This window comes from Amblyomma mixtum, chromosome 6, assembly GCF_055824585.1.
Source record: "Amblyomma mixtum isolate Tamu chromosome 6, ASM5582458v1, whole genome shotgun sequence".
Lineage (NCBI taxonomy): Eukaryota > Metazoa > Arthropoda > Arachnida > Ixodida > Ixodidae > Amblyomma > Amblyomma mixtum.
The window spans coordinates 55,100,793-55,128,371 of NC_143017.1; the positions used below are offsets into that span (position 1 = coordinate 55,100,793).

The 27,579-nt window shown below is 49.1% G+C and overlaps 1 protein-coding gene across 1 annotated transcript in view; it reads right to left on the reverse strand.

Annotated features, from left to right (window-relative positions):
• Window positions 1-650: 650 nt before the first annotated feature.
• LOC149339184 (corticotropin-releasing hormone-binding protein) overlaps window positions 651-27,579 on the reverse strand; it is a 142,266-nt gene continuing 115,337 nt past the window's right edge. Inside the window, exons 4-8 of the mRNA XM_089547977.1 lie at window positions 17,167-17,377; window positions 15,352-15,539; window positions 10,565-10,673; window positions 6,276-6,432; window positions 651-4,394 (exon numbers count right to left, since the gene is read on the reverse strand). Coding sequence (XP_089404103.1) covers window positions 6,284-6,432; window positions 10,565-10,673; window positions 15,352-15,539; window positions 17,167-17,377 — 657 coding nt within the window. The 3' untranslated portion in view covers window positions 651-4,394; window positions 6,276-6,283. The remainder of the gene's footprint in view (window positions 4,395-6,275; window positions 6,433-10,564; window positions 10,674-15,351; window positions 15,540-17,166; window positions 17,378-27,579) is intronic.

The window sequence follows — 27,579 nt, forward strand, 5'->3', positions numbered from 1 at the left end:
TGACTTACATTCTCCAAATGTTGTTCTTCCCCTGGAGTGCGAAGAATAGTGAGTGTAGCTTAAGGCGAAAACACAGGGACACCTAATTTCATTATATCTTGGCAATGCGTGAGCATTAAAAGCTGTTGATGCCTTTGCCGGGAGTGACTGGTGGTACTTATGATACCCAAGTTGCCCTACCCAGGCGCTGTTCTGGCCGAGTTCCTTCCGCACCACCTACCACCTGCTTCACACAAACTATCTTGGTTTGATGACGTCACTTTCAGTCTAGTGACGTAACTTACCCCAGCCAATGGGCATTCGCCGGTCTGCTGACGTCACTGCATGGCTGGTGACGATAAGTTCCCCCAGTCAATGGACTTTCCCCGCCCTGGTGCCCATACAGATGACTTAAATGCCCTACAGCCAATCTTAATTTTTCTGGATGCACGCCAGACAGCGCCGGGTTTTTTGCTCAGGTGAGGGTTCTATTTATTCTATGGATAAAGGAATCAGACGATACCCACTGCAGTTAATTTCCCTCCAGCCTCTCACGACGGCCGTTCCCGCATGCGGGGAACACAAGTGGACGTGACGTAACATCACATGATCAACTTTTTGTCTCCTCATCGCATTGCAGCCTCGTAATACTCAACAAACACTCATACGGCATGGTTTAGGAAACTTTTATTCATACAGTGTTCTTTTTTTTTTCGTTCTCGGAACAACTATGGTCACACGGGAATGACACAACAACTTTCACCATTGGCGCACTGTGCACTCTCTGTACAGGGAAAGGGGGACAAAACAGGAACAGCGTAGTTGTCTTTTTCTTTTTCTCCACCCCTCTCTCTTTCTCCCCCTCTGTCCCTCCCGTCTTTTTTTCTTCTTTTCCACCTTTTGCAAAAAAAAAAAAGACAAAACAAACGAACAACGCTGAAAACACTGGCTTGTACAGATATTTATAATATGTATACACAGCGTGCACACCACAGGCCACGCTCTGTAGCGCGCCTCGTTTGAACGCGGGCCACGTCCGTCCGCGTCCGTCGAACTGATGCAGGTGCTCGCAAAGGAGTGCTACGCCTCGCTACAGCTGGCGGGTGGAGGCCTCGGGGGCTGTTTCGACGCGGGAGGTCAAGGAAGCGAGCGAAGAAAGAGAAAGGAATCGAACCGGCAACCAAGAATGTCACGTCTCACCAGGCTGCGGTCATTAGACACCTTTAGCATACCGTGTACCGTGTTACCGTTACCGGAGTACAGGGAGCCCGCGCGCAGCCAATGCGCATGCGCAAATCGCCTTGAAGGCGCCAGATGGCGCCACGTCCCCGGCAGCTGCGCGCGCGCGGAAAGCATCGGGACCAATCAGCGCAGGCTCAGCGGCGGTGGGCGCGCACCCGGTACTCCGCTAACGGTAACGGTAACACGGTACACGGTATGCTAAAGGTGTCTATTGGCAACGGGCGTCTGAACCATGGCTGAAGCTTGAAGGAACCTCGGAACATTTTTATTTGTCCCCTGACAGCGCATAAGTTATCCGCGCTTACGCTGCTCAATCGACACAACTCAACAGAGAAAGGGAAACGAGTAGAACCATGCCCGCAGCCTTTGCAAAGGTTTGTAATTTCAGTCCCTTGGAGGATGCCTCGTCTGTGATTGTCTACCTATCATTCGCGGATTGATTTTCTTCCGTGGTTAACAAGCTTACCCGGGTTTGTATTGTATCTGTCAGAGGGCTGTCCCGGAACCATAGTAGGGGTCACAGTTACTGACAGGTTTACTTCAAATGCGCTAGCTTGAACACATGCAACGTTCCTGGGTTAGTGTCCCTATTAATACGGAAACATGCTTTGCGAATGACGGACTGGAATTTAGGCCTGTATTAGGATGAAAATAAAGCGGCTTCCTTGCGAGCGACTCATAGTGGGTAGCGGTTTCATGGTGTTCGAATGGGGGGGGGGGGGGGGGAAACAAAAAAGAAAAAGCATGGGACACTTAGTACCCAAGTACAACCGGCGCTTGCATAGCGCTAACTGAAGCGGTTATTATGAATTCTTCTGTGCTCTTTCATTCAACCTTTTCTTGATTAAGTCACGCAGAAGACTGCACTAGACATTTACTGAACAAGAGAAGAGATGCGGGTCCTGCATGTCTTGTTCTTAAATGCGGTGCGTTCCAAAAACGAACAGTGACAAATTGTGCTTCTATGTTAAACTCCACGGTTAATAGAACTTTTAATAATCTTATTCGCAATCATGATAGATTCATTCCAACCGATGGAGTCACTTCACGAGTGATGTCATCATGAAAGGGTTTTCCTAACACAAAAGGGAGTTGCGAAATGAAGTGTGACGCGTTTAGGTTTCGCAGTTATTGTCGGATAGTACCTTCGACATGCGTCGACGGGAGCGCCGCACCGCATGTGAAGGCTCCGGCCTGTCGCCGCTAATCATGGGACTCAGTGCTGATGGCACTGACGTCACAATAAGTCTGCTCCCTGGCACTCAAAATAGAATAGGAAAGGAGTTGCGAGAGAAGAAGCCTACATTGCTCTCCGCTGTTTCCGTGTGTCATAGATTCCTTTGAACCGTGGAATCCTCACTAATACCATTCTGCGGAAAATGCCGTCTTGTCCTCTCAATGGTGCTTCAGGTCCGCCTTAAAGGGCTGCTGAAGCGGTTTTAGAATTCGATGAGCTTAAGGTTGCCGAATGTGCGAAACGGGCACGTAATGCCTGCGAAATCGTTTTGCTCTAGCATTTAAAATGTTGGTGTAATCGCCGAATAAAGTCGTCATCGGCGTTCAGGCTTCTCTGAAGTGCACAGAGACGGGCAGAGGCCCCGATAATGACGTCACGTATGACGGCCCTACATTTCCAGCGAAGAAATGGTTATTCCATGGAAGAAAACCGACGCCATGGAAGGTGAAGCTCGCGATGCATTGTTTGGCGCCATCTGACGACACACAGCAGCATGCAGGCGTAAGCAGCGGACATCTGAAATTTCGGCAACAATGACGTCACTGCCGAGTTTCCCCGCACTCCTCCAACGCAGTGAGAAGAAGCCGAAACATCGTCGCGGTTTTAATCGATGATTATGACATCATTTTAAATGCTAGTGCAAAAATACTTTTCATGCTTTACTAGAAGCTTGATAGATTCGAATTCTTGAATAACCTCGAATTCTCAAAAAACCGTTTCAGCTTCCCTTTAAGTTATGAGGTGGCATTGAATGTCGGTTTTTAAGAAGCCTTCTTTGCTTTTTGGTTATTAAGACAAGCATGCTTTCTGCACAACTTTTTTTTTATATTCGCATTCGTCTCCCTAGACCACTTAAAGGAGTTGGTCATATCCGTGAACCCTAAAGGGAAAGGAATAAAAATGGTGTAAACTCTCCTCTACCGCACGACCATTCACAAAAGAAAGTGCGCTAGAGGAGAGCTTACTTTCTTTATATTCCTATATTGTAGTATTAACATTTAGAGTGTACATAAGTACGCTTTGATGTGCATGCAGAATTTGACCATATTCGACAAAAAGAAAAACTTGCTAATACAGCCGCATTTTCAACTAAGTCGCCGACTCCTAATTCTTGCACTGTGGCTCTTGTTAACAGCACACGAAGTTATCTTTGTCATAAAATGGATGTAAGAATAAACGTCACAAAACAACGTGCGTCAACAGCGCATTCGTTTAAAGGGATGTAATGCTAAGTGGTTGTGTTAGGAAACAACTATGACAGCTCTTTCTACATTGCGAGTGAAAGAATAAAATTGGTAACAGCGCAGAAATCCAACGCTCTAAGACGGCGCGTGCGAAATATTCCTGGGAAATACAGCTGAATAAAGATTGATATCCAACATTCCGACAGGCTTTAGCGCGGTTGTTCTTTCTTTACCCTCACGTCAGTTTCGAGACTCCTTCATAGCGAGCAGGTGCTAAAGAAAAAGAGAGAGAGGTAGTGGTTCTTTTGGGGCTCATCGTTTGAGAGTGAAAGCCTTGCGAGATGTACAAAAAGTATCGCAATCTCAACGCCCGCCCAACAGGTCTCATTCTGCAGGAACCAACGAATGAACACACGTCAGGTGCGAATCGAACAGTCACCCACATCCAGCTTGCTCCCCGAGCGGTGTATTTCAGCCCGACTGTGGACAAGTGTTCGAGAAGCGCGCTTCCTTGGCAAGTAGATGGATCAAACTCGGAAGAATAAGGGGAATATTTACATTCTCGAAGAAAAAAAAGGTAGAGATGTGCGCAAGTAAAGGGGTCAAGAAAAGAATGTCGAGGGCATCACTTAATCTTCGGCGCGCTTGATCATTTTGTTTTTCTTGGCTTCAGTCGTGGAGTGGTTGTAGATGCTGTCGGAACCGCTGGATTGTGTATCTTGATCTTTTTCCGTCTTCATGCGGTCCTTAGTCTAAAAAATGCGAGAAAGAAAACGGAGGTGCACAACACAGTGAGAATGGAGAATCCTGCAAATAAGCACTCAAAAACCACGATGACAGCACATGTGTGAAGAGATATGAGAGGGCCGTATTATAAGAATGGTTACGCATTTCAACCACTGGCGTTGAAACCGGATGCCTCAGCGTCCGGCGTCTTTAACTGCTACAGAACCGTCACCAATGAGTGCATCACAGTTTCGCCTTGATATATTATATGCACCAAGTTTTTACTCCTCTGACCTCATCAGTGACCGTAAAGACAAGAGCAAAAAAAAAAACATCACTAAAACGGCGACCTGAGCGAGTTGGTACATCTTGGGAAAAAAACAGCGCAGGAACAGGGACACATGCGTGCTCCTGGTTGTTTGTAGAGTATATTTTTTTTGTGTTCTGTGCAATAAACTTTCAGTTGCAAGTCTGCGCCTGTCCCGTCGTCTTCTTTTCTTGTGTCCCTGTTCCTGCGCTGTTTTTTTCTAAAAAAAAAAAAAAACGAGTTGTGCCTTATTTTAACACAGAACAACTAGGATACACGTTAGCGTTGGGCAGCGCTGCCTTTGTGGGTCCTTGTTTTCTGCCTATGCGTCAGCGAATTGATTTCATTTGGGTAGTACATACATATATTGTCGCTTCAGTACGAGACGCAAGGGGGCTTTGTGTTCGTTGATTCAGATACAGTATTTAAATGGACATGTTGAATAACTTGAACCACTATGAGTCAGCTTGTACTCAATAGTCTGCGTCCACTAACAGCGCTGATGTTACTCAGCAATTCACAAGATAGAATCGTAGGCACCAGGAGCCTTGCATTTCGAACACGTTGAAAAAATTGACGCCCGTATATTAATTACGCAATTTTTCGCGCATCGCTCGCCATTTTAAGAAAAACACGTCAGGATAGTTTCCGTGCTTATGGCTTATTTTTTGCGACCATTCTGGCTTTCATCTGAATACGCCTAGAGGTGTACCAACACGGCGCTTACCATCCTATCTGCCTGGGCCCCTCTCCTTATCAGGTGACTGGCCCTTACGCGCAGGCAGTTCGCAAAAACTAGTGTCTAGAAAGCTAGAAAAAACGAGGAACGCTTCGCGGAACACGTGCTTTCCAGCATACTAGACGACCACGACATTCCTATCGCGACATACTGTCACTGGAAGCATGGGCGAGTTGGTTCAAGATTGTCAGAACAGCGCAAAGACGTGGTCGTAAAAAGAGGATGGTCACTGTGCCGTCCGGCATGGTCCAGTGGTGGTCACATCTTTTCTTCTCCGTGCGCGTGTACCAAGAAATATTTCAGTAATGGCCGCACTTATGCTGATGAAGATGAGTTCAGTACTATGCTCTTCGACAACTTTTTGTGCCAATGCATCGGAAGCTATGGAACCAAACACACACCTCTTTCCTACGCGGCGGAATATAGTCCCCGCTTCCAGTTATGCAATTTTCTCGTAAAGCATAGTATATCTTCAAAATTGGATATTTAAGCCATAGTTCTAACACAACTACAAACTGCAAACTTTGCACATTAAAAAGTGATGGAAAAGTAGAAGTTTTGTGCATTACAATAATTTTCTTGCTGCGTCTCGTTACAAGAAGCTTTCATAGATGGCGCCAGCTACACCACTGACAGAATGAACCATCGACGGAGAGAGCAACGCGTCAGGTGGGCAGGTCTACCGTAGAGCGGCCGAGCTATTCAGCGGAACGACACAGTTACAGCCATTCCACCCCTGTAGCCTTCTCTTCATCGCCAAGAGAAGTAGTCGGCGAGCAAAGGGGCTGAGAACAAGGTAAAACGAGGAATAAACTTTCTGCACGGTCAATCGTAGGCGTTACAGCTGCCCATGGTGCTCACCCGCTGCGTCACACCGTCATGAGGGCCTTGGCACAGAGTTGAACCCGCTCCCTCTCGATGATGGGCTCGTAGCCGAAAGTAATGGAGTCCTCGAATCTGCCGGTCGACACGAGGCGCACCGCAGTGGTTCCGCACGGAATGCCGATGGCCTTCTTGCCTGCGAGAGGGGAAACCGAGCACTGTGACACTCACGTACAGGCCACTACTCTGGCCGCGAATTCTCGCCTAGTGCCGGCGTGCTCGAGATTGGCCTGCCTGACACGAGGCAGGGTTTTGCCTTTGTTCAACTAGACAATGGTCGCCAAAAGAAAAGTCGGTAGAGGTTATTTATGAATTATGTGCTTTCTTTCCGCCGTTTTTTTGCAGCCCGCTAGTCGTGACCACGTAAGGTACGTGAGACCCTTCACTCACGGCATTTGCAATATCACTGCAAGTGTTAAAACATTGCGTTTAAGCATTTGATTCTCTTATCGTTTCATATTAATCACACTTTCCTGACCGCCGCCGCGGTGGCTTTATGGTTATGGTGCGCCGCTGCTGACCCGAAAGACGCGGGTTCTATCCCGGCGGTGGCGGTCGAATTTCGATGGAGGCGAAATGTACTGCGCGATGTCAGTGCAGGTTAAAGAACCCAGCTGGTCGAAATTTCCGGAGCCACTATGGCGTCCCTCATAGCGTGAGTCGCTCATGGTTTATGGACGTTAAACGCCCATATACCATTAGAGAACAAACACTTTTCTGACCCATCGGTTTCGGTATCCCCTTCTACGTAGTCGCCGGATAAGACCCAACTGTCGTGCGCGGTGAAATAGCTGACGGCAAGCTTCCTCTTAGTAGTCCATTTTCAATACGGCTCGGACAACTTCCAGGGAGTGCGCCCACGCTCCCCACATATACCGGAAAACGGTGTGTGTCGAAGGTAGCTGAACTTTTCGCTCATTCTAATAGACTGCCACTGCTCGCATGGCAGGGCGTTTGAAACCATGGAGGAAAAAAAAACTGAGGAGGGAGCGTCCGGCGACAACCTTGAAGCCTAGTCTTAACAAGTAAAGATATAGCAAAAGAAAAGAGAGTGTGTCCCCCCCCCCCCCCCCCCCGGGATCACACCACGTGATAGCGTGCGGTAAAGTCTAGCCCCGTTGAGCGCGCGCATGCGCCGATTAGCGCGGCAGACTAACTGTAGATCAACTTCCTTGCTGTAGACGCCCGCGCAGCGGGTCGCGCATACGCGCGCACTAAAACATACCGGAATCGAAACATAAAGGACCGGCTCGGAGAGCGAAAAACTGAGGGAGAAAACGACTTCAAAACACTCGGCTTGCGAACGCTGGCCGCGTGACGTCATGCTCCCTCCTTAGTTATTTTTCCTCCATGTTTGAAACGAACTGCTGGCACCAGCTACACTTGACGGGAGGTAAAAGCAAAAATAATTCGCAGGACCAATCCGGGACAGCTAGCATTCGGACTGCCTGCTATGCTGGGCTGCTTAGTACTATGCGAAAGTATTGTGAGAATAAAATGATAGCCAACAGGAACTACGTACCGCTGATACGCTTCTGAAATAATAATAAGCAGGCGTCTTATTTCTCCATTTCGCGAAGCTGCTTTTCGTAAATATTAATAAACTGGAAGTTCGCGGTGCCGGTGACAGCTTCACCGCTTGAATGGCGCAACGAAGGCTTAGAATTTTAATTTAACTTAAAGCACAGGCTTTCATAAAATACCCCTCATTCTACTGATATGCACACCGCAGCGGGTGTTTTCGACCTTTCCCGCAATATTGCAAGGCTGGTACGGCTGACTTTACATAATAACTTCGCCTCCGCGTGGTTGCCAGACAGCTTCGTTTTGCCGCGGTTCGAGGCGACGTCGGCGGTCGCGCCTAAAACGGACGGCGCTATTTCCTTCGCTTGACTCGCTGGCGCTCGGGTAACGAGGAATGATGAGCCAGAAAATTGAGTTCGGGTGGAGACAGCCCGCGAGCGAGTGTTGTTCGGGTGACGCCTCTACCAGAGGGACGACCGGGAACAATTTTTCTTCAGTAAACGAGCCGTCCCCGTACCCACGCAGGCGTCCAAAGCAAACCGCATGCCCAGTCTTTGGTACCCACGCTCGAAGAAGGCGAGAAAGGCATGCTCGCATTGCGTTCTAGTTGCAGGCAGTGCATTTGACACTCGCAGCACGGCGTGAGCACATGGAGAACAGAGAACAATCTCCCAACGTCCGCGTCCCCTTGACCCTCCACGTAGGCGGCCGTAGTTATAAGGTTAAACGCGCACTTAGCGCCCATTTATGCGAGGATTCCAGTGGACACTGCGCCTGCCTAAGGGCGAAACCCGCGTCAGAAACGCTCCTCCACCGTCGCAGTTCCCTGACGGCTCTTCGTGGTTAACTGCCTTTGCTTAGGCAGCATCCAGAGACGATACCCCTGCGGACCATTGCGCGCATTCACGGCATACGTGGTTGGGGATTCGGAGCTTGAAGCCGCCCCGCCTTTGCATCGGCACTGCAATTCTCCGATGGGATCCACGTAGCCGATGACACGCGGAGATCGTCGTATTCAATCGTCGCCCGAGGAATTCCGTCGCGAGTGCACCCCCGAGACCGCGAAGGCAGTCGCCGTGGCATTACGCAGTGTGCCTTTTATTTGAAGATAACTGTAGCGATACATTAAACCAAAATAATAACTGTATAAGAATTTTAAGTGAACAGCACAAACTCTTATTTGACATTTTTAAAAAGTTTGAAATCAGGAGCGGAGAAAGCAATGATTTTCCTTAATGATTACATCCGGCATTCACTTGCGGAACATATATACAGCAGTGTGGGCAGTCCTACAGGGTGCGCTACTTACTAGAGGGGCCTCCAAAACGTTTCAGTTTCAAAAGAATACGGATTAAATTTTTCCTTCTTACACACACTGTAAACTGCATTACCTTTATGGATTCAGCAATTAACGCCTCCTAAACCTCTATTTGCTCGTATCACCGTCCACTGAATAACAAATTGTGGCATGCCTTGGGGACTCCAAACGCAAAGCGCCGAGTAAGCCGCACCGACTAGTTTTCCTTGCCCTGCGTGCAACTAGCTGCCGCGGCGTCCGCCTCGCTTTTCTCACCCAGTGGTATCAAAGTCGAAACCCGATGCGACCGCGATTTCGCGCCCCGTGCACTATTGGTTGGCCGAATAATTATGAGGCCAATAAACCGACGCCTGCAGACCGGCCCGGTTTCGTTTGTCGCTGAAGGAAAACTAATGGCTGCTGCGGGTAGCAGCGCGTGAGAAGGTTCAACGTCGACGCTGGGTCTTGCGTTTGCACGTCGGAGAAGGCGACGCCACGGTTTCCGCGCTGACGCATTTAATATGCGCGAATATACGCACCGCGTGCCTGCTGAAGCCTCTGCGCTCCTATGGAGTTTATAAGCTGCGCTCAGACACGTTGAGCTTAGGTGGGAAAGCGTCTCGCATGCCGCTTTGATTAAAGATGCGTGCGCAAGCAAACAGGCGACCGGGGCACCAAAGACATGCATTGTGCGCCCAGAGGGTACTGTGGAATGGGGCAACGCTTGGGCCGCTTTGAGTGGGACTTGTTTTATTTCCTGGCTGCTATGATATACACAGAATACCGCACACGGAAAACAAACTTCCTATTGGAAGTTTGGGGCTTTAGAAATCTCTACAGCGATTCAACTATTAAATCCTATTCGCATCCTTCTTCGCGTGTGTGCGAGATACGGCTCACTGGCGTCATCTTGACTAGCATCTCAAAATCTGCTCCTTCGGGCGGAGCTTTGTATGTAGGCACTACATAGACGGCTCGAATTGGTGCCAGGCAACAGGTGTGTTTCGAAGCACTTTTAAAATTGCTCTTTGTCTGAAGCTTCATGAGTGCGGCACAAATGAAAATTTCTCGAAAGCCCGTTTTGAATAAACAGCGCGAACGAAGACGAGCACGAAAGACAAGGAAACGGACGACACAGCGCTGTGTCGCTGTGGATTCACCGCTGTGTCGTCCGTTTCATTGTCTTTTGTGCTCGTCTTCTTTCGCGCTATTTATTCAAGATGCTTAACCAACTAGCCCGCCAAAACGTGTTATCGAAAGCCCGAACCACTCTTCCAAAAAAAAAAAAGTAGTCGGAGCGGCAGAATTAGAGTAACGAACTGCTGTAGTTTATGGATGGCATCGTTTTACCCCGGTTCGAGGCGACTATTCAGGCCGCTTCAAAAATAATTCGTTAATTAAACTTTTGGCCATTAATTTGCCTCCAAGTTCCACCGAGTCAGCTTACTTGGAATGGAGTCGAGGCCGCAGACGTCCTGGATGACCATCATGCCGTCCATTCCGAGGCCGGTTCCTCCCATGAATTCAGCGTAATCTCGCACGCCTCGCTTCCGGCACTGTTTAGAGACAGGAAGCAACGCAGACGATTAAGTCACAGATAGAACACCAGGTGTAATAGAGGCAAAAATGAGAGCCAGCCGTTAGGCTTAACAGCGGACGTGGTAAAAGCCTACGCAAATGTACTGCAAGCCATTCTTATTCTATTGTGTGCCTTCATCAGTGCTCAGGGACTGGCGAATGCTAAGTGCATAACGGAAATTAATATTTTACACGCAAGAGCGACGCCTTTTTCACCGATCAAGTGCAGCAAGCTTGTCGTACAAAATCTGTCATCCGAATCATTGGCACACAGGGAAAAGATTGAGTAAGCTGCCTATTGTATGCAGCGACTTCCGAACTGATCCGGCGAAATATCACAGCTCTGTTGTCTGAACAATCGTATTATCCCGCGAAACTCGGTACGTATTATCCCGCGAAACTCGGTACGAAAAGTCAGGCAAGAGCAATGGAGATGGCACGGTTTTTCTGTGGCCCATACGCTTTACGTTTGCGATATTCGGCTTTCGTCTTCTTATTACATTTATCTCTAATTCGCTCTTTCGTTCTTTGATATAAAAAGGCTAATTATACGCCACTATTAACCCTCTGCACAACGGAGTTTACGATTGTGCACGTACCTACTGAATTCTTTTCCGAGGCGTCTACAGCTCTTTTCACAAAATCAGCATTACCGGCTACATTTCAAATACGTGGTGAATAGATTGGCAGAGCCATTTCGTGCCTGGAAACAAGGATCGCTTTCAAATACAATACAATACAATACAATAAAAATACAATAAAAATTCAATACAATAAAAATACAATACAATAAAAATTCTGAAGCTTACGTTGCTCCTGTGAAGTTTTGTCTGATGGTGTCATTTTCTTCTTCTCACGCTGTGTAATGTTTTAATAAACGAGACTATAGATGATTTTCCGTTGCGGAAAAAGATTCCGACTATAAGTAAAATAATTAATTGGGCATAAATGTTGCGCGTTTTTTTTTTTAAATAAGGCTGCGATTTTGTGAGCGTGAAAATGTGCGGCATGCGCGAATTCCCTAAGATTTTTGATCCATTAATCTTACTTTTGTGAAATAGCAGGTTCCAAATATGCACACACAAATTTTCAGATTTTCCTCGATAGTAGAAGATAAGGCGTGTCTAAAGGGCTGAAGGAGTCGTTCGCTTTCAGTAGAGACCATCCGCAGTGCCATGCCGTAATGAGCCTATAATGAGCTAAGTCGTTAAGCCTTGTCAACGCCACGCCAACACTCCCTGACGTGACGCGTCTTCGGTTCGACGTTTTACAGCAGACCGTGAGCGGAAAATGTCTATGCATGTTTTTGTATATATTTATTTTGTGCTGTAATATGTGAAGCCCTTCTACCTGCTTTCCTTGATGTACTCTCCTTCTATTTTCTCAGCCGTAGAAACTACTGAAATCTGACGCATTTCACGTACGGAGGATTGCGCAAGAGCATTTCGACAGGCGGGGAATTTTCTTGTTACCGAGACCTTGAAAGTTTCCGCTCTCACCGTAACAACAAAAGAACAAAAATATTTAGCTTATGGTTGAGATCGTGAGACAGGATAGAAGAATGAAGCGACGGTTGCAACTGGGGATGAGATAAACCAACTTTGTTGCTCAACCTAAATAGCCTGCAGATAAGACGTTATCGCATAACAGCGCTCCAAAACTTTTGATACAACTCATTTAGTTTTTTTTTTAATAGTGTTCGTTCTATTTATATCCAAGACGCGGGTTCGATCACGGCCGCGGCGGTTGAATTTCTTTGGAGAAGAAATTCTAGAGGCCCACGTACTGTGCGATGTCAGTGCACGTTAAAGAACCTCAGGCGGTCGAAATTTCCGGAGCCCTCCCCTACGGCGTCTCTCATAGCCTTAGTCGCTTTGGGACGTTAAACCCCATAAACCAAACCATAAACTAAACCTATTTTTTCATCACTTTTATAGTCACTTATGAAAGCCCATCCTGTCGATCGTCATCTAAGCTTTTTGCAAACGAAGCTTCGCTATCAGTCATTCATATTTCTACTTTATCAATCCCAGTGGTACGCAATATCCTCGTTGAAGTAAAACATACAGGTTTTTTTCTTCCGAAGTATTGCAAACTTGCTTCAGCTATCTCTTACTGCGTGCTGCTGTTGTCGAAGAGATTCAGGGGCAGACAAATCAGAAGTTTGCTTCAATTAGACCCGTTGTTATTTCGGCACTTCCCCCATCGGGAAGGTCAAGGAATTAGCAATGCCTAAGCAACTCACTCTATTTTTGCAAGCGACTTAAGCAATTAAGTTGCTTACAACCAAGCTATGCCGATCCAGTCCCGAGAACACCGTATCTGGGAAAGCAAAAAAAGAAAACAGTTTACATTGGAAACAGAACACACAGCAGATAGCCTCGGGTAAATTAAAGGTGGTCCCACGCGCCCACGGCCTGATAAACATTCAGACTCCCGGCGCCAGACGGGAAAGTGAATGCAGGGGTCAGATGCGACCAGATTCTCCGGTCCCCACTGCGCGCCATTTCTCCGGATCGCCATCGCCCAAGGCATTGTATTGACATCCGAGCCGTTTGTCCCCGCCAATTAGGACTAACACGCGTTGGGACTGACCCAGAATTAAATTCCGAAGAAATGAGGTAGTTCGGTTAACTCGATTTTCCATGGAAGCTCGCAAATCGGATTATACCATGCCAGGAAGGCAGGCATCTGCCGTCATGCGCACCGTTCAGGTGACGTAAGCAAAGACTCGCTCGTGTGTCCAGAACAAGGGAACACATACGAAGAATACAAATGAGGATACATGGCTCGAATCACTGACGTTGCTGTATTTAACAGGTGCGGGAAAGGAGCTACTGGCTTAGACCGTAGATAGTAAAAAACAGTAAAAAAAAGGGCCGAGTGGGGAACAGTACCAGCAAGCAGTCGCTTTTTCTCAGTCCTTTGTCCTGTCATGTTTCTCACTTTTTCTTTTCTGGCTGTTAATGGCGGCCATACACCAGAAACAATTCCAGGACGGTTCGTGAACTGGCTCCTGACGAAGCTTTTCGTATTAGAGCGCGACATACTGACTGGCGTGTGCCGATGAAACTGGTGCACGACAGAGAGATTTAGCATACCGTGATATACCTGTATACCATATACCGCCTTCCATTTCTTGCCCCTTCCACTTCCACCATTTGCGTACTCAATGCTCAGAAAGGAATGCCTGAGACTTTACACACACAAGAAAGAGAAGCTTCACTCAGCTACCAATTTGACACATTAACATTCTAGCTCAAGGCTGGTTTTTCACGTCTTCTCAAAAGCCGAGGCCTGTCTACTCACTTCGACGAATCCCGACAAAGAACCTCTTGACGTCATGCGGCAAACGCTGTTAAATAACCGAGCACGAAACTTCTGGACGTGTGCGGAGGCACCGAGAAAGGGAGTAGGCGCCGCAGCTCGTGTCAAGCTGCGTCTCCCCTCCCCCTGATTTCTCGATAGGGCTCGAACCACCTCAAACCGTAAGTCCACGTGCGCGGCACCGTGGAGGTCGCGGAGAGAAGAGGACCAGGGCCTTGAGAGGAGACGAGCTAGCGGGAGCCCTAGCCTTTGAGTGTGGTCTAGAATTATACTGATGATGAGGTCCTCAGGCTTAATGACACATACCCACGGTGGGGCCCACCTGCACGCTAGCAACTTCTTCCTCATGCTCTTTTCGCTATAGCCATCTTTGATTCTCAGCTGCACTCTCCGTTCGCTTTCTTTCATCCTCCGATGTGCTAGCTTGCTCAGTTACGCCGAGGTCCAGGGCGATACTCAACGCAGGAGTGGCCGCCTACGAGCTGCTCTCTAAAATATTCCTTCTGGAGGATATTCGGGAAGCGGCGTCCATTAACATCCCAGGCATACTGCACCTTTATTGAGAGCCTCCTTTAGAGCCGTTTTAAAGATCCCCAGGTGGTGGAAATTACTACGAAGTCCCCACCTCGGCATTACTCTCTCTTTCCTCTTTCACTCCCAGCTTCCTTCCATCTCTCACTGCACGGTTGAAGTGTCCATCGAGAATTGAGAAAGTTACCGCGCCTTTCAATTTCGTGATAGCCAGTCATGTTGAGGTGTACATCGAGGAGTGAGACAGTCACTGCGCCCTTTCCTTCCTTCAAAAGCCTTTTTTTATTTGCGTGCTTAGAAAATGATCTCCGTCTCTTCAGAACCGATTCTCCTCATCTACAGTCGTGTGTTCTCGCACAGTTTGCGCTCAGTAAGACGTTGGTTTTCAGGGAAGGCATTGGCTGGCACTGCCCAGTGTAACGCGTCGCATCGATACTCCAACGACGCACACCTGCGGTGCCTGTTAGCGTCTACAACAACAAAAAATTGGCAGTGTTTTAGCTCTGGTAAGATTGCGAAAGCAACGAGGAGAGAGAGGCGATGTAGAACGCGCGGCAGCGATGGCGGCCCCGGCACGCTAGCTATGGGCCGCTACTGCTCATGCGCAACTGGCGAGCGCGGCGGCGCCACCTCTGAGTCACCCGCCCAGCTGTGCGCCAGCTGTGCGCCGTGTGTTGTCACTGCTCCTCGCACATGCGCAGTATGGACTTGCCTCAGCTCCGCGAAATGGCTCGGCGACTCTCGTAGTGTTGCTTTCGCAACAAAAATGTGACCCAGCGCGCGGTGCGGGCACTGTACCTTGTTGATGAGTCCCGTCTCGAACTCGACGTTGCCGGATCCGGAGAAGGACTGTGAGCCGATGCTGGTGGCCAGGATTCGAAAGTTCATGGGGTAGATGAAGGCGGCGCTGCAGTTTACCCGGCGGCCGTAGTTGCGTAGCGTGTAGATGGGACTCTCGGAGAGTGGCAGGAGCATGACGTTGCAGGCTGCGCAATCGAGTCACAAACGAATATTGTGTGGCTCGGCTGGGATTCTCATCGAACAAGTTAGTCGTGAGTTGTGTTTATTATTGAGGAACACAGAGCTAAAGGAACGTGAGAGAAGAGAAGAGACGTGCACGAGCTCCGTTCTCGTCTATCCCGTTCGTTTAGCGCCGTGTTCCTTCATAATATTGTCATCAACTCGCCCAAAAAAATACCTTAATGCAGAACCTTTGTTTCTTTTAGAGGCTCTTTTATTTGAGCCATTCTCCCGTTCACTTCTCTTTGTTACGTAGTGGCCACTTCCCTTTGAAACACACGAAGGAAAGCTAGAGTACTCGAATCAATGGCAGCAGTTGGGAGTAGGTATGGGAATCTGATGAGTATTACCAGCATGAGGCGCAGGGGTATGAATGAAAGTAAACCCAATGTAAGCTCAAGTGGTGCGCTGACATTTTTAGGCACTGGCAGAAGAGTCATAGCATAAAGGCTAGCGAGTTGCGTTGTGAAAACAACGCATAATTGTTTTCAGACACCTCCATACGTAGCATTTTTTGAGGTAAGAGGGATACACAATCGGCCGATGAGCATTGCCTACGGGGTTGCCGCAGGCGAGAAAGCTATGAAAAAAGTACGTGCGTCTGGAAGTTTAGAAGCCTTCCTTATTTAGGCACGGATAAGAGTAGCAGTTTGGAGTTACCGCCGACCAAGACTGGCTCAGTCTAGGCCAGCTTTGCAGCAAACCATAGAGAGAAGGCGCAGCACGCGCCACACAATTGCATATCGGAGGAGTCATTAGATGTACGGATGTGCTCAGGTAAAGAGGAAATCTAGGGGGAAGGAGGGCATGGACACGGTAAAGTGTCTGTAAGAAGAACAAAACATAAAACGAACGCAGTCATTAGCCTAAGACTGAATGGGGTAATGAAAGTTTCCTGAGTGAAACGCGTCCCTTATATGACATCATGGTGTAGTCCTAGCCTGCGCCTATGCTTTGACCCAGAAGCATAGAAAACTGTTTTCCTGTACAGGCCCCTCCGGTTCCAGAGTGCATGCTTAGGCTGCCAGGCAGGGCAACCTTGCCTCCGTTAATGTAATTGCAGAACTTTTGTGGCTACTTTTACTACATGAACAGTTAACGTCTATATCTTAAATGCCTGCTCATGTTTCCTTCAGTCCGATGTAGTCGGCTTGCTAGCCTTGTGGTACAGCATCCGCCTGCATTCGGGAGGCGCTGGGTTCGATCCCCAGTGCTGCCGGGCAACCAGTGCTGCCGGGCACACACCAATTTTTAATGGGTACGAGATTTTCTCCCTCCTGTGGCTCGGCTCTTCTGGAGTTAAATGCTTGGAAACGATTGCACATAATAGCACGGACTTCCTTAGTGTCAAAAGTCCTTAAAGCACCGCGGTTTGTGTCTAGATGCCACACTAATGGGCGCAGCATTTTGATTTGTACTTCGATACTTGGCAGCCACTTCTACGACCCTCAGTACTACTTGTTGCACTACCTCGACATCAGCGTAGCAAAAACATGCAGTATATGCTGTATTGTCTTTTGTTTGTTTGTTTTTTGAGCCCACCACGAATAATTTCGGTTGTTTGGGTGCGATGCGCGCAGCAGGCGCTCTCACGTTTCGGGTTCTTTCGGAAGGAGACGAGGACGGAGAAGTAGTTTCCGCGCGTGGGAACCCTGAAGAGGACGATTCCGACGTTCTGAGACGTGATGAATGGCTTCCAGGGCTTGATGGGTCCGCAGAACTCGGCGAACCGCTGGTCCATCGGCTTGGGGTGGTCCTCCTGGCTGGGGAAGTACTCGCCATTGTTCTCCCACCCGTCGAACACCTGCGGTGGAGAAGCGGAAGAAACGACGCCGATACCGTTTGGTGAGGGGAAATTCAGTGAGTGAGGAAGCGAGGTAATAAACAGCCATATCAACACCTTACTCGCTGTGGACCAGGAGTAGAACTAGAAGTCCTGCTGTTTTAGCGTGTAAGTGCCTTGGTTTGGTTTCGTTTGGTTTATGGGGTCTTACGGCCCAAAGCTACTTAGTTTGTGAGGGACGCCGTCGTGGAAGGCTGAGAGTAGTTTCGATTACCTGGGGTTCATTAGCGTGCGCTGACATCACACAGTACGCGGGCCTCTAGCGTTTCGACTCCATCGAAATTCGGCCGCCGCGGCCGGGATCGAACCCGCGTCTTTCGGGTCAGCAGCCGAGCACCATAACCGCATCCATCGCGGTGGCTCGTAAGTGCTTTGATCATATCACTTATACACCGTCTTTGCCTGAAGTAACCGAGCGGCCGCGCCGGCGGCCGCAGCGGGCCCGCACCCGAGCGGCGTCGCTGCTATCTTCGGCGCTGGTCTTCCGGCTGCCAGTGTAAACTGGCTGACGTAAGCCTGCGCCCTCACTCAGTATGTCGGCACTCAAAAGGTGCCAAATTCAGTTGCGCGCCACATATACTACCTTCTTAGTAAATAAAAGAGGCTACTACGCACAAAAAGACACGGACAAGAAGGTACCATAACAATGGAGTGCATATTGCAACCGCGCAAAACGACGAGGGACGAAGAGAGGAAAGCACAGGAGGAAAGCACTTCGTCCTACGTCGTTTTGCGCGGTTGCAATATGCACTCCATTGTCAACCACCAACTAGCCCGCCTTCACTTGTTGAAGGTACCATAACAAGCGCAGACTCGCGACTAACTTTATTTAAAAAGCGGCACTCCTTTTATAGCTTCAAATTGTCACATCACACGCATGCGGAAACCAAAAGCTTGTCTCCATTCTGATAAAGTTTGATAGAAGGGTCACTTACACCGCTGGCAAGATGTCAGCCAGTACAGGTGCCACACAGGAACCAATGCAAATTCCTTTGCGCTGAACAAGGACCTGATCGTTAAGTGTTACAAAGGTAGAACCAAGATAAAACTCAAGTAAATACATAAAATTGTTCAGCGTTATACCACAGGCATTCTGAAAAGCTATTACACCCCTACCTTCACTCGCCGTTCTAAGGAAATGAGGCCAGCGGTTCTACCGTATGTTCACAGGATTTCCCACTACCTGAAGTATGTGGCGAAACGTTACGGTGTGGCGGTAGTTTTTACCGCCCCGTGCAAGCTGGCCTCATTGTGCCCTCAGGTCATGTCCGGAGGGAAGAGGAAGGCGGACTGCGTGAAGCGTCATGCCGCTGGTTTCGTCAGTTGCCAGACGGGTGTCGTATACCAGATTCCCCTCACCTGTGGCAGGGTATAGATCGGTCAGACATGCCGATGTTTGAATGATCGCTTAAGGGAACACCAGCTTTCGATGAAATCAGGAAGAGGGTCGAATTTACCCCTGCATTGTGGCGCGTGCCCGGATGCTACGCGCAATAATAATAATAATAAACACCTTTATTTTCAGAGAACAGAATACAATCTTTAAGACAAGTCTGCCCAAGCCATAAAGGCTTGTAGGGCAGTACTCGGCAATCGATGAAAGACATATATTAAACAATAGGTGTTACAAAGCAAGCAAACACTAAACAATAAACCATGCCTGCCTTTCTTTGCTGGCAGATGCCAAAGTTTTGAGGAGGAGCCGTGACCAGGTGGCGCGTGAGTTGGCTGAGGCGTTTTGCATCAAACAGAAGGGTAAAGATTGTGTAAGTGACCCTTCTATCAAACTTATGTGTGGGATGGGACATTTGAAGCTATAAAAGGAGTGTCGTTTTTCAAATAAAGTTAGTCGCGAGTCTCCGCTTGTTGTGTTACCTTCTTGTCCGTGTCTTTTTGTGCGCAGTAGCCCCTTTTATTAGCCATGACTGACCGGCTAGCCCAACAACGTACGCTCTTAAACTACCGTCTTCTTGCCATCCAAGGAAGGTGGACGAGAGCGCCCGCTTATCTCAGCCAGTCTACATTCACAGCCGCGGAGCAGCAGCCAGCGCCGGGCGATAAGAGCCCCCCCCCCCCCCTCAGCTGAAGTCGCAGCTGAGCGGCTACTTTTGCCAAAGACGGCACGTACTACGTCCCTGGAGCTTGCTGTGTGGCAAGCGGCCGAACTGCTCACCGGGTCATTGGCAACCTGCCAGGTGTGTACACATGGGTGAAGGCCGTTAAAGTAAACTCCTTCAGAGTAAAGACCTTAAAATGAAAAGTCTTTGTGGTAAAGGCCTTAGGAAAGGCCCTTTAGTGTGAATGCCTTCATGGTAAATGCCTTCCCTGTAAAGGCTCTTAGGCTAAAGGCCTTTAGGTCAAAGGCCTTTATGGTTCAGATAATTAGGTAAAAGGATGATTTCGCATTGATAGCATGTACGGGCCTTAAGTGACCGCTGTAACTATTTCTTCTGCAGGGTTCCCCGCGGTTAGCCACGCTAGATCGTCTGTTAATGTTTTTATTGCACAAACGCATTTAGATATGAATAGCGCTTTTCGTGCGTACAGTAAGTTCTACTCATGCAGCAATGCTTAGGGCAATCAAACAGCTCTCTTCAGCCCCTTTTCGAACCTCATCTAATTGCCGTCCAAGCTGATATTTTTTTTTTTAAAGAAATAGTGAAGAGAAATTGATGTGGACCTGTATCAATAGACTCCGGCGTTCTAACGCCTAAGAAACCACCCTCGCCGAAAACAGAGTTTTGATAAGCTAGAAAAGGAAAAAAAAAATCTAAAGATATCTGTTGCTCTCACTGGTCAAGTTCGAAGTAAACTTCGTGCTTCGAAACCGAATTTTTAATCGCTGAATCTTTTGTTTTTTTGCTGCCAGAAGAACATGAGCATAAATAGAAACAGTCAGAGAATCAGTTTTTACTAAGAACAATACTTTGACTCAGTTTCCTACAGCATGGCTTTAAGCCATTTGGTAATTCTGTGAGATGGTTTTATTTCCTCGTAGCCTGTTCTGCCAGCGTTAAAAGCCGTGATCTGCAAGGGCCGATAAGAAAGCAGCGTAAACGTCGCCTATTAAAAAAAAAATGGCATGAGATAGTGGTAAACATGTCTCGGCACCAGTACTCACCAGTCAACAAACACTCGATAAGAACCATGAGACTACGGCCTGTACAGGGTGTTTCTCCGAAGAATTTACACAATTTTCAAAAATACACTTTTTTAGTTAGAACAGCACTTTTTTCAGCATAGCATTGTTAGCGGCGCAGTGCCTCAGGATACACTAAGACGTGCTAACTAGCGAACTGGTTAATTAATATTCATTAGTTAACTTTTTATCTATTATTGTTAAACTCCTTATTTATTAGATGACGTGTAGCCCGCCGTAATAATATCCATATCAGTTTCTAGAATTTCTAAAGCGCGGTTACGCTCGGCGCTGTGGCCCAACAAATTTTGCCTACATCACGCCAAAACAAATACGCTTTCGACAAGCTTGCAGGCGAAGCAGCCTCTCCAGTGCGCGCACCTCGTAAAAAAATGACCAAAATTCGTTTAAAACACGCATTGGGTAAGCGCGTTTTCAAAATTCTAAAAACTGATATGGATATTAATTAGAGTGAACTACACAGCCTCTCTATAATTGAGGAGCCTTATAGTAATGGTCAAAAAGTTAACTATTCAATATTAGTTAAGCAACCTGATAGTTATAACGTCTTAACTGTATTCTGGAGTATTACACCACTGACAATGCTTTGCCGAAAAAGCGCTCTTCTAATTAAAAAGCGTATTTTTAACAACTCCGTAAACTCTTAGGTGAAACACCCGGTATAAGCAAGCTGTAAGTGTTGCGTCACGAGGATGTACTGTCGTGCGTTGTCCGAGGTTTCGACAAAACGGCGACAAGATGCATTTTGCGTACTCAGAGGCTCCGGAAGAAAATGTTCGAAGTTTTCGCAAGCGTTCGGGGCATAAGATCCTTTAATAACTAAGCAGTTCTATTTCAGAAACGTCAGCAGTAAAACTAACACTACATTAGTTCGAACCATATAACTTGTGAGCACAAAAATTTTATTTGTGTACGTTAATTTTTTCTCCTACATGTCTCCAGTTGCTATATCTGTGCTATATATGGCGAATTTAGCCGCTGAAAAGCTGCCCCTTTGTGGGGATGACAACGTTTCTGAAGCGGTCGTTATGACTACATTTTAAGGCGAAAGCCTTTAATGCCTCATACTGTCGTTAGCAGACGCGTCGGCAGCCGTGTCGGCAGATTTGTCCGCCTTTCGGCGTCACTGCTTAAAAGAAACTGCGCCGAGGGTGGTAACCGAACCAGGGCCTTTGGCATTTGAAGCGGAGACGCCACCACTCCGCCACGAAGGCTCAAGCATGAATAAAGGCGCATCTAGTGAATGCATGGGTTTCATAAATAAAATAAAAGGAATAAAGTCAAGAAAAGGAAAAATAAAAAAAATTAAAAATGAGAAAATAAACAAAACTAAAAACAAAGTAAAAATAAGATATAGAAATAAAAATAAGAAAAGGAGCAAAAATGAAAAAAAAAACCACTATGAAAAATAAAAAAGTAACTAAAAAACAAACAGTGCTCCAGGAAACGCTTTCGGCTTGCAGCACTTTAGACAGCCAAAGTGCCCCCTGAATTTTTCTTTGTCCGCCATCAGTATTTTTGTAAAAAAGAGAATTTATTTATTTATTTATTTGACTGAGTGACTGACTGACTGATGTACACCGTGTAATCTATGTTCTTTCTAAACCAGCACTGGTCGCGACAGCAGCGCTGCCTTTGTTTACATCCACTGTAAGACGGGGGTTTATTAAAGGCACTGGGACCTTATTGAAGGAGCAGGGCAGGAACAGTCTGCGGTCAGCCAAAGCGAGCCCAAAGCACGCGCAGCGATGGCACTGCCGCCGCTGCACAGAATGTTCGTCTTCGTCTTTACAATTGCCCCCGGGGAGAAAAGGAGCCAACCTGGCGACTCAGGGCGCAGGCAGGACGGCTGGGTCGTAGAATGGCTTGAGGCGCTGGACGTGAACAGTCTCGCGTCCACGGCGGCGGCGATCAGAAGATGGGTTGAGAGGTTCTACAGTGTAATTAACTGGAGATGTGCGCTCCAGTACGCGGTATGGGCCATGGTATTTGGCAAGAAATTTTGATGACAAACCCGGAGTATTCGTCGGAATCCAGAGCCACACAAGGGAGCCGTTGGCGAAGTGTGGTGTTGTTTGGCTGAGGTCGTGGCGGGATTTCTCTCTGCACTGGGTGTCAGTCGTGAGAGCACGGGCGATGCGGCGACAGTCTTCGGCGTGCTGGGCGGCTTCAGATAGAGGCGTATACTCGGAAGCATCGGGTTGGTACGGGAGAATGGTGTCGATGGTAGCAGAAGGGTGACGGCCGTAAAGGAGAAAGAAAGGAGAAAATCCGGTAGTGGACTGCGTTGCGGTATTGTACGCGTAGGTCACGTACGGAAGGACAAGATCCCAGTTTGACTGATCTGAAGAGACATACATAGACAAATGTCACCGAGGGTACGATTAAAGCGCTCGGTGAGACCGTTGGTTTGCGGATGATATGCGGAGGTGGTTCGATGAATTATATTGCACTTGGTGAGCAGTGCTTTCACAACATCCGACAGAAAGGCGCGGTCTCTGTCGCTCAGCAGTTCGCGAGGGGCGCCGTGACGAAGGATGAATCGGTTTAAAATAAACGAGGCCACCTCTGAGGCTGTGGCGGCTGGAAGGGCTGCGGTTTCGGCATACCTTGTCAAATGAACAACCGCGACGATAGCCCAACGGTTGCCGGCCGAAGTGTACGGGAGGGGACCGTATAAGTCAATGCCGACGCGGTCAAATGGGCGTGGCGGGCAAGGTAGCGGCTGCAATTCTCCAGCAGAACGATGAGGAGGTGGCTTGCGACGTTGACAGGTAAGGCATGACCGGACGTATTTGCGGATGAATGTGTACATGCCACGCCAATAATATCGTAGTCGGATGCGATCGTAGGTCTTGAACACTCCGACATGACCACACTCCGGGTCAGCATGAAAATGGGCGCAGACTTCCGAGCGAAGGTGACGAGGAATAACTAGCAACCACTTGCGGCCGTCTGAGGTGTAGTTGCGGCGATAAAGGAGGTTATCACGTATTGAGAAATGGGAAGCATGGCGGCGAAGAGCGCGCGAAGGCGAAACAGCCGTAGGGTTGGCGAGGAAGTCAATAAGAGAAGAGATCCATGGGTCGGCACGCTGCGAGGAAGGCATGGCGCTGATGTGAAGCATAGGTGAGGAGGCGTCGAAGGCGGAAAGGCTGGAAATATTGGCTGGAAGTGGGCAGCGGGATAGCGCATCGGCGTCTTGATGTTTGCGACCAGTACGATACACGACGCGGATATCGTACTCCTGGAGGCGAAGGGCCCACCTCGCGAGGCGACCGGATGGATCTTTCAGAGAGGAAAGCCAGCATAGCGCATGGTGGTCGGTCACGACGTCAAACGGGCGTCCGTAGAGGTAAGGGCGGAACTTGGTAAGGGCCCAAACTATCGCCAGACACTCTTTTTCAGTGACCGAGTAGTTAGATTCAGCCTTTGTTATCGTGCGGCTGGCATAGGCAACGACGTATTCGATGAAGCCAGATTTGCGTTGTGCGAGTACGGCGCCGATGCCTACCCCACTGGCGTCAGTATGGACCTCGGTAGGTGCGTTTGGGTCGAAATGGCGCAGTATCGGCGGTGCGGTGAGGATACGGCGCAAAGAATCGAAGGCGTCGTCACAAACTTGGGACCACTGAGAAAGATCGGAACTGCCGGACAGAAGTTGTGTCAAAGGTGCAGCAATTGAGGCAAAGTTGCGTATAAACCTACGGAAGTAGGAGCACAGACCCAGGAAGCTGCGCAGATCTTTGATAGAAGTAGGTCGAGGAAACGCAGCCACAGCACGAAGTTTAGCCGGGTCCGGACGGACACCGTCCTTAGAGACAACATGGCCTAAAATGGTAAGTTGGCGGGCGGCAAAATGACACTTCTTTAAGTTGAGCTGAAGGCCGGCGTCAGAGAGGCAGGTCAAAACGTGCTTCAGTCGGGAGAGGTGAGTGTCAAAGTCAGGCGAAAACACGACGATGTCGTCGAGGTAACAGAGGCAGGTCTTCCACTTCAGCCCACGCAGAATGGTATCCATCATCCGCTCAAAGGTGGCAGGAGCATTACAAAGGCCGAAAGGCATCACAGTAAATTCATATAGGCCGTCAGGGGTTACAAAGGCTGTTTTGGGGCGATCGGCCTCTTCCATGGGTACCTGCCAGTACCCGGAGCGTAAATCTAAAGAAGAAAATATTTCGGCACCTTGCAAGCAGTCTAGCGCATCATCGATGCGAGGCAGGGGATATACGTCCTTGCGCGCGCGTGATCTTGTTAAGGCGGCGGTAGTCTACACAGAAACGGATGGAGCCGTCTTTCTTTTTGACAAGCACAACTGGCGAAGCCCAAGGACTGCTTGAGGGCTGAATGACGCCGCTCTTGAGCATTTGGTCGACTTGATCTTCAATGTCTTGGCGCTCGGTTGTCGACACACGATAGGGGCGCTGCCGTAGAGGAGCGTGGGCACCTGTGTCGATGCGATGTGTGACAGTCGAGGTTTGGCCAAGGGAGCTGTGATGGCAGTCGAAGGAGGCGCTGAACTGGTGGAGCAAGTGGAGAAGCTGCTTGCGCTGCGGCGGAGGAAGATCTGCGTCGATGGAGCGGAGAAACAGTTTTGTAGAGGAAGGAGTGGGCGTAGAAGATGGTGGGCTGAGTGCAGTGAGATTGATGTGCGATATTTCGTCAGTCTCCTCACGGGTTATAATAGACGCGATGGGTTGGACACTGCCGACACATTCGCCACGGCGCAAAACACTAGGGCCGGAGAACGGGTTACAGACCCACAGTACGGATAGGCCAGCAGAAATAGTCAGAACGGCGTAAGGCAGGGGAAAACAATACCGGCGGAGAAAAGTATGAGCGGGCGTGAAAAGTACAGTGTCATCACGGAGAGGGTCACAACAGAGGCGCACAAGGACGGAAGAGCACGGAGGCAGGTCGATGTCTTCGGCGGCGACGGCTTTAATACATGGCGACGAGAGAGCAGCGTCCGGCAGCGATTGGGGCAAGGCAGAGAATCCGACTTCAGCGCGAGCGCAATCTATGACCGCAGCATGACGAGACAGGAAATCCCAGCCCAAAATAACATCGTGGGAACAAAACGGCAGGACGACGAACTCGATTGTATATAGGACGTCCTGAATCAAAACTCGTGCTGTGCAAGCTGCTGACGGCTTGATGTACTGAGCGCTGGCCGTGCGCAGCGAGAGACCGGCAATTGGCGTCTTAACTTTCTTCAAGCGGCGACAAAGTTGTGCGTCTATCACTGAAATTGCGGCGCCAGTGTCGACAAGGGCCATGACAGAAATTCCCTCGACCGAAACGTCAATAAGGTTCGCAGGTGACAGCTGAGGTCTTTGGTAGTTCGATGGGGACGCAGTTCTTGCCTCAGGAACTGCGGCATCTAGTTTTCCTCTTGAGAACTATTAGGTCGACGACGCATCGGAGAGATGGAGCGGCGTCGCGGTGAAGGGGAACGGCGATCGGCAAGAGGTGAGCGGTCGGGGGAGAACGGACGAGTCGACGGACGGGGCTCAGCAGACGCAGAGTACTGATGCGCTGGAGGCCAGTACCCGGCCGGCGGTGTCGTGACTGAGAGACGGCGACGACAATAGCGGGCTACGTGCCCAGGCAATCCGCAGGTGTAGCAAATAGGCCGGTTATCCGTCGTGCGCCAGGGGTCTCGGCCTCGTGGAGAGGGTCGCATATAAGGTGCCGGCGCTGGTACGGGCACTGACACTGTAGGGTACGTAGGCGGCTGAGTTTGAGCAACGACCTCGGCGTAAGTCAGTGGACGCGGGCGGCAGGTCTTGGGGCGACGTTGGCATAACTCAGAGGCGTGGCGACAGGTCTGCGAGCGGCGTCAGCGTACGTCAGTGGAGCAGCGACATGTGATGGGGAATGGGCGGACGGAAGCGCCTCAGCAACCTGCTCGCGAATAGCATGTTGGAGAGCCGGGGCCAAATATGGTGGCGACCCCTGAGGGCTAGGCAAAAGAGAAAGCTGACGGGCCACCTCCTCACGCACAAAGTCTTTGACTTGCTGCAGCAGAGAGGAGTTATCAGCTGCGGGTGTCAGTCCAGCAAGTGACTCTACATGAGCTGTATGCTGACGAGTCAGGACCCTTTGCTTCCGCAGCTCCTCGAAGCTCTGGCACAGCGTGATGACTTCTGAAACGGTGCGCAAGTCCCGCGCTAGCAGCATTTGAAAGGCGTCATCATCAATACCTTTCAGGATCTGCTTTATATTGTCAGCTTCCGGCATGCTGACGTTCACTCCGTTGCAGAGGGCGATTACATCTTCTATGTAGCTAGTGAAGCTTCCGCCGACCTGCTGCGACCGTTCACGCAAGCGCTGTTCGGTGCGGAGTTGTCTGACGGCTGGGCGACCAAACACTTCGGGAAACTTCTTCTTGAAGGCCGACCAAGTTCCAACGTCCCCTTCATGGTTGCGGTACCATAAATTGGCGACACCGGTAAGATAAAAAATGACATTGTTTAGCTTAGTCTCGTCGTCCCATTTGTTATAGAGACTCACACGTTCGTAAGACGCGCTCCAATCTTCCACGTCCTGCTCATCTGTTCCGCTGAAGACAGCCGGGTCCCGCTGGCGAAGGGAGCCGGCACAGATGACAGTCGGTGGGCCTGCTTGCACGGCTTGATTTTGGGTGTCCACAGGCATAGCAGGTGTTGGAAGAGTGCGGTTACGGAGCTCCAGAGCCGATATCGTTACCCGGCGACTCCACCAAATGTAAGACGGGGGTTTATTAAAGGCACTGGGACCTTATTGAAGGAGCAGGGCCGCAACAGTCTGCGGTCCAAAGCGAGCCCAAAGCACGCGCAGCGATGGCACTGCCGCCGCTGCACAGAATGTTCGTCTTCGTCTTTACACCACAAATATATTTACTTATTGAACCAAATATGATGGAGTTCAAAGAGCATTAAATCTGATCGGCTGCTGACCCGAAAGACGCGGGTTCGATCCCGGCCGCGGCGGCTGGAATTTCTTTGGAGGAGAAATTCTA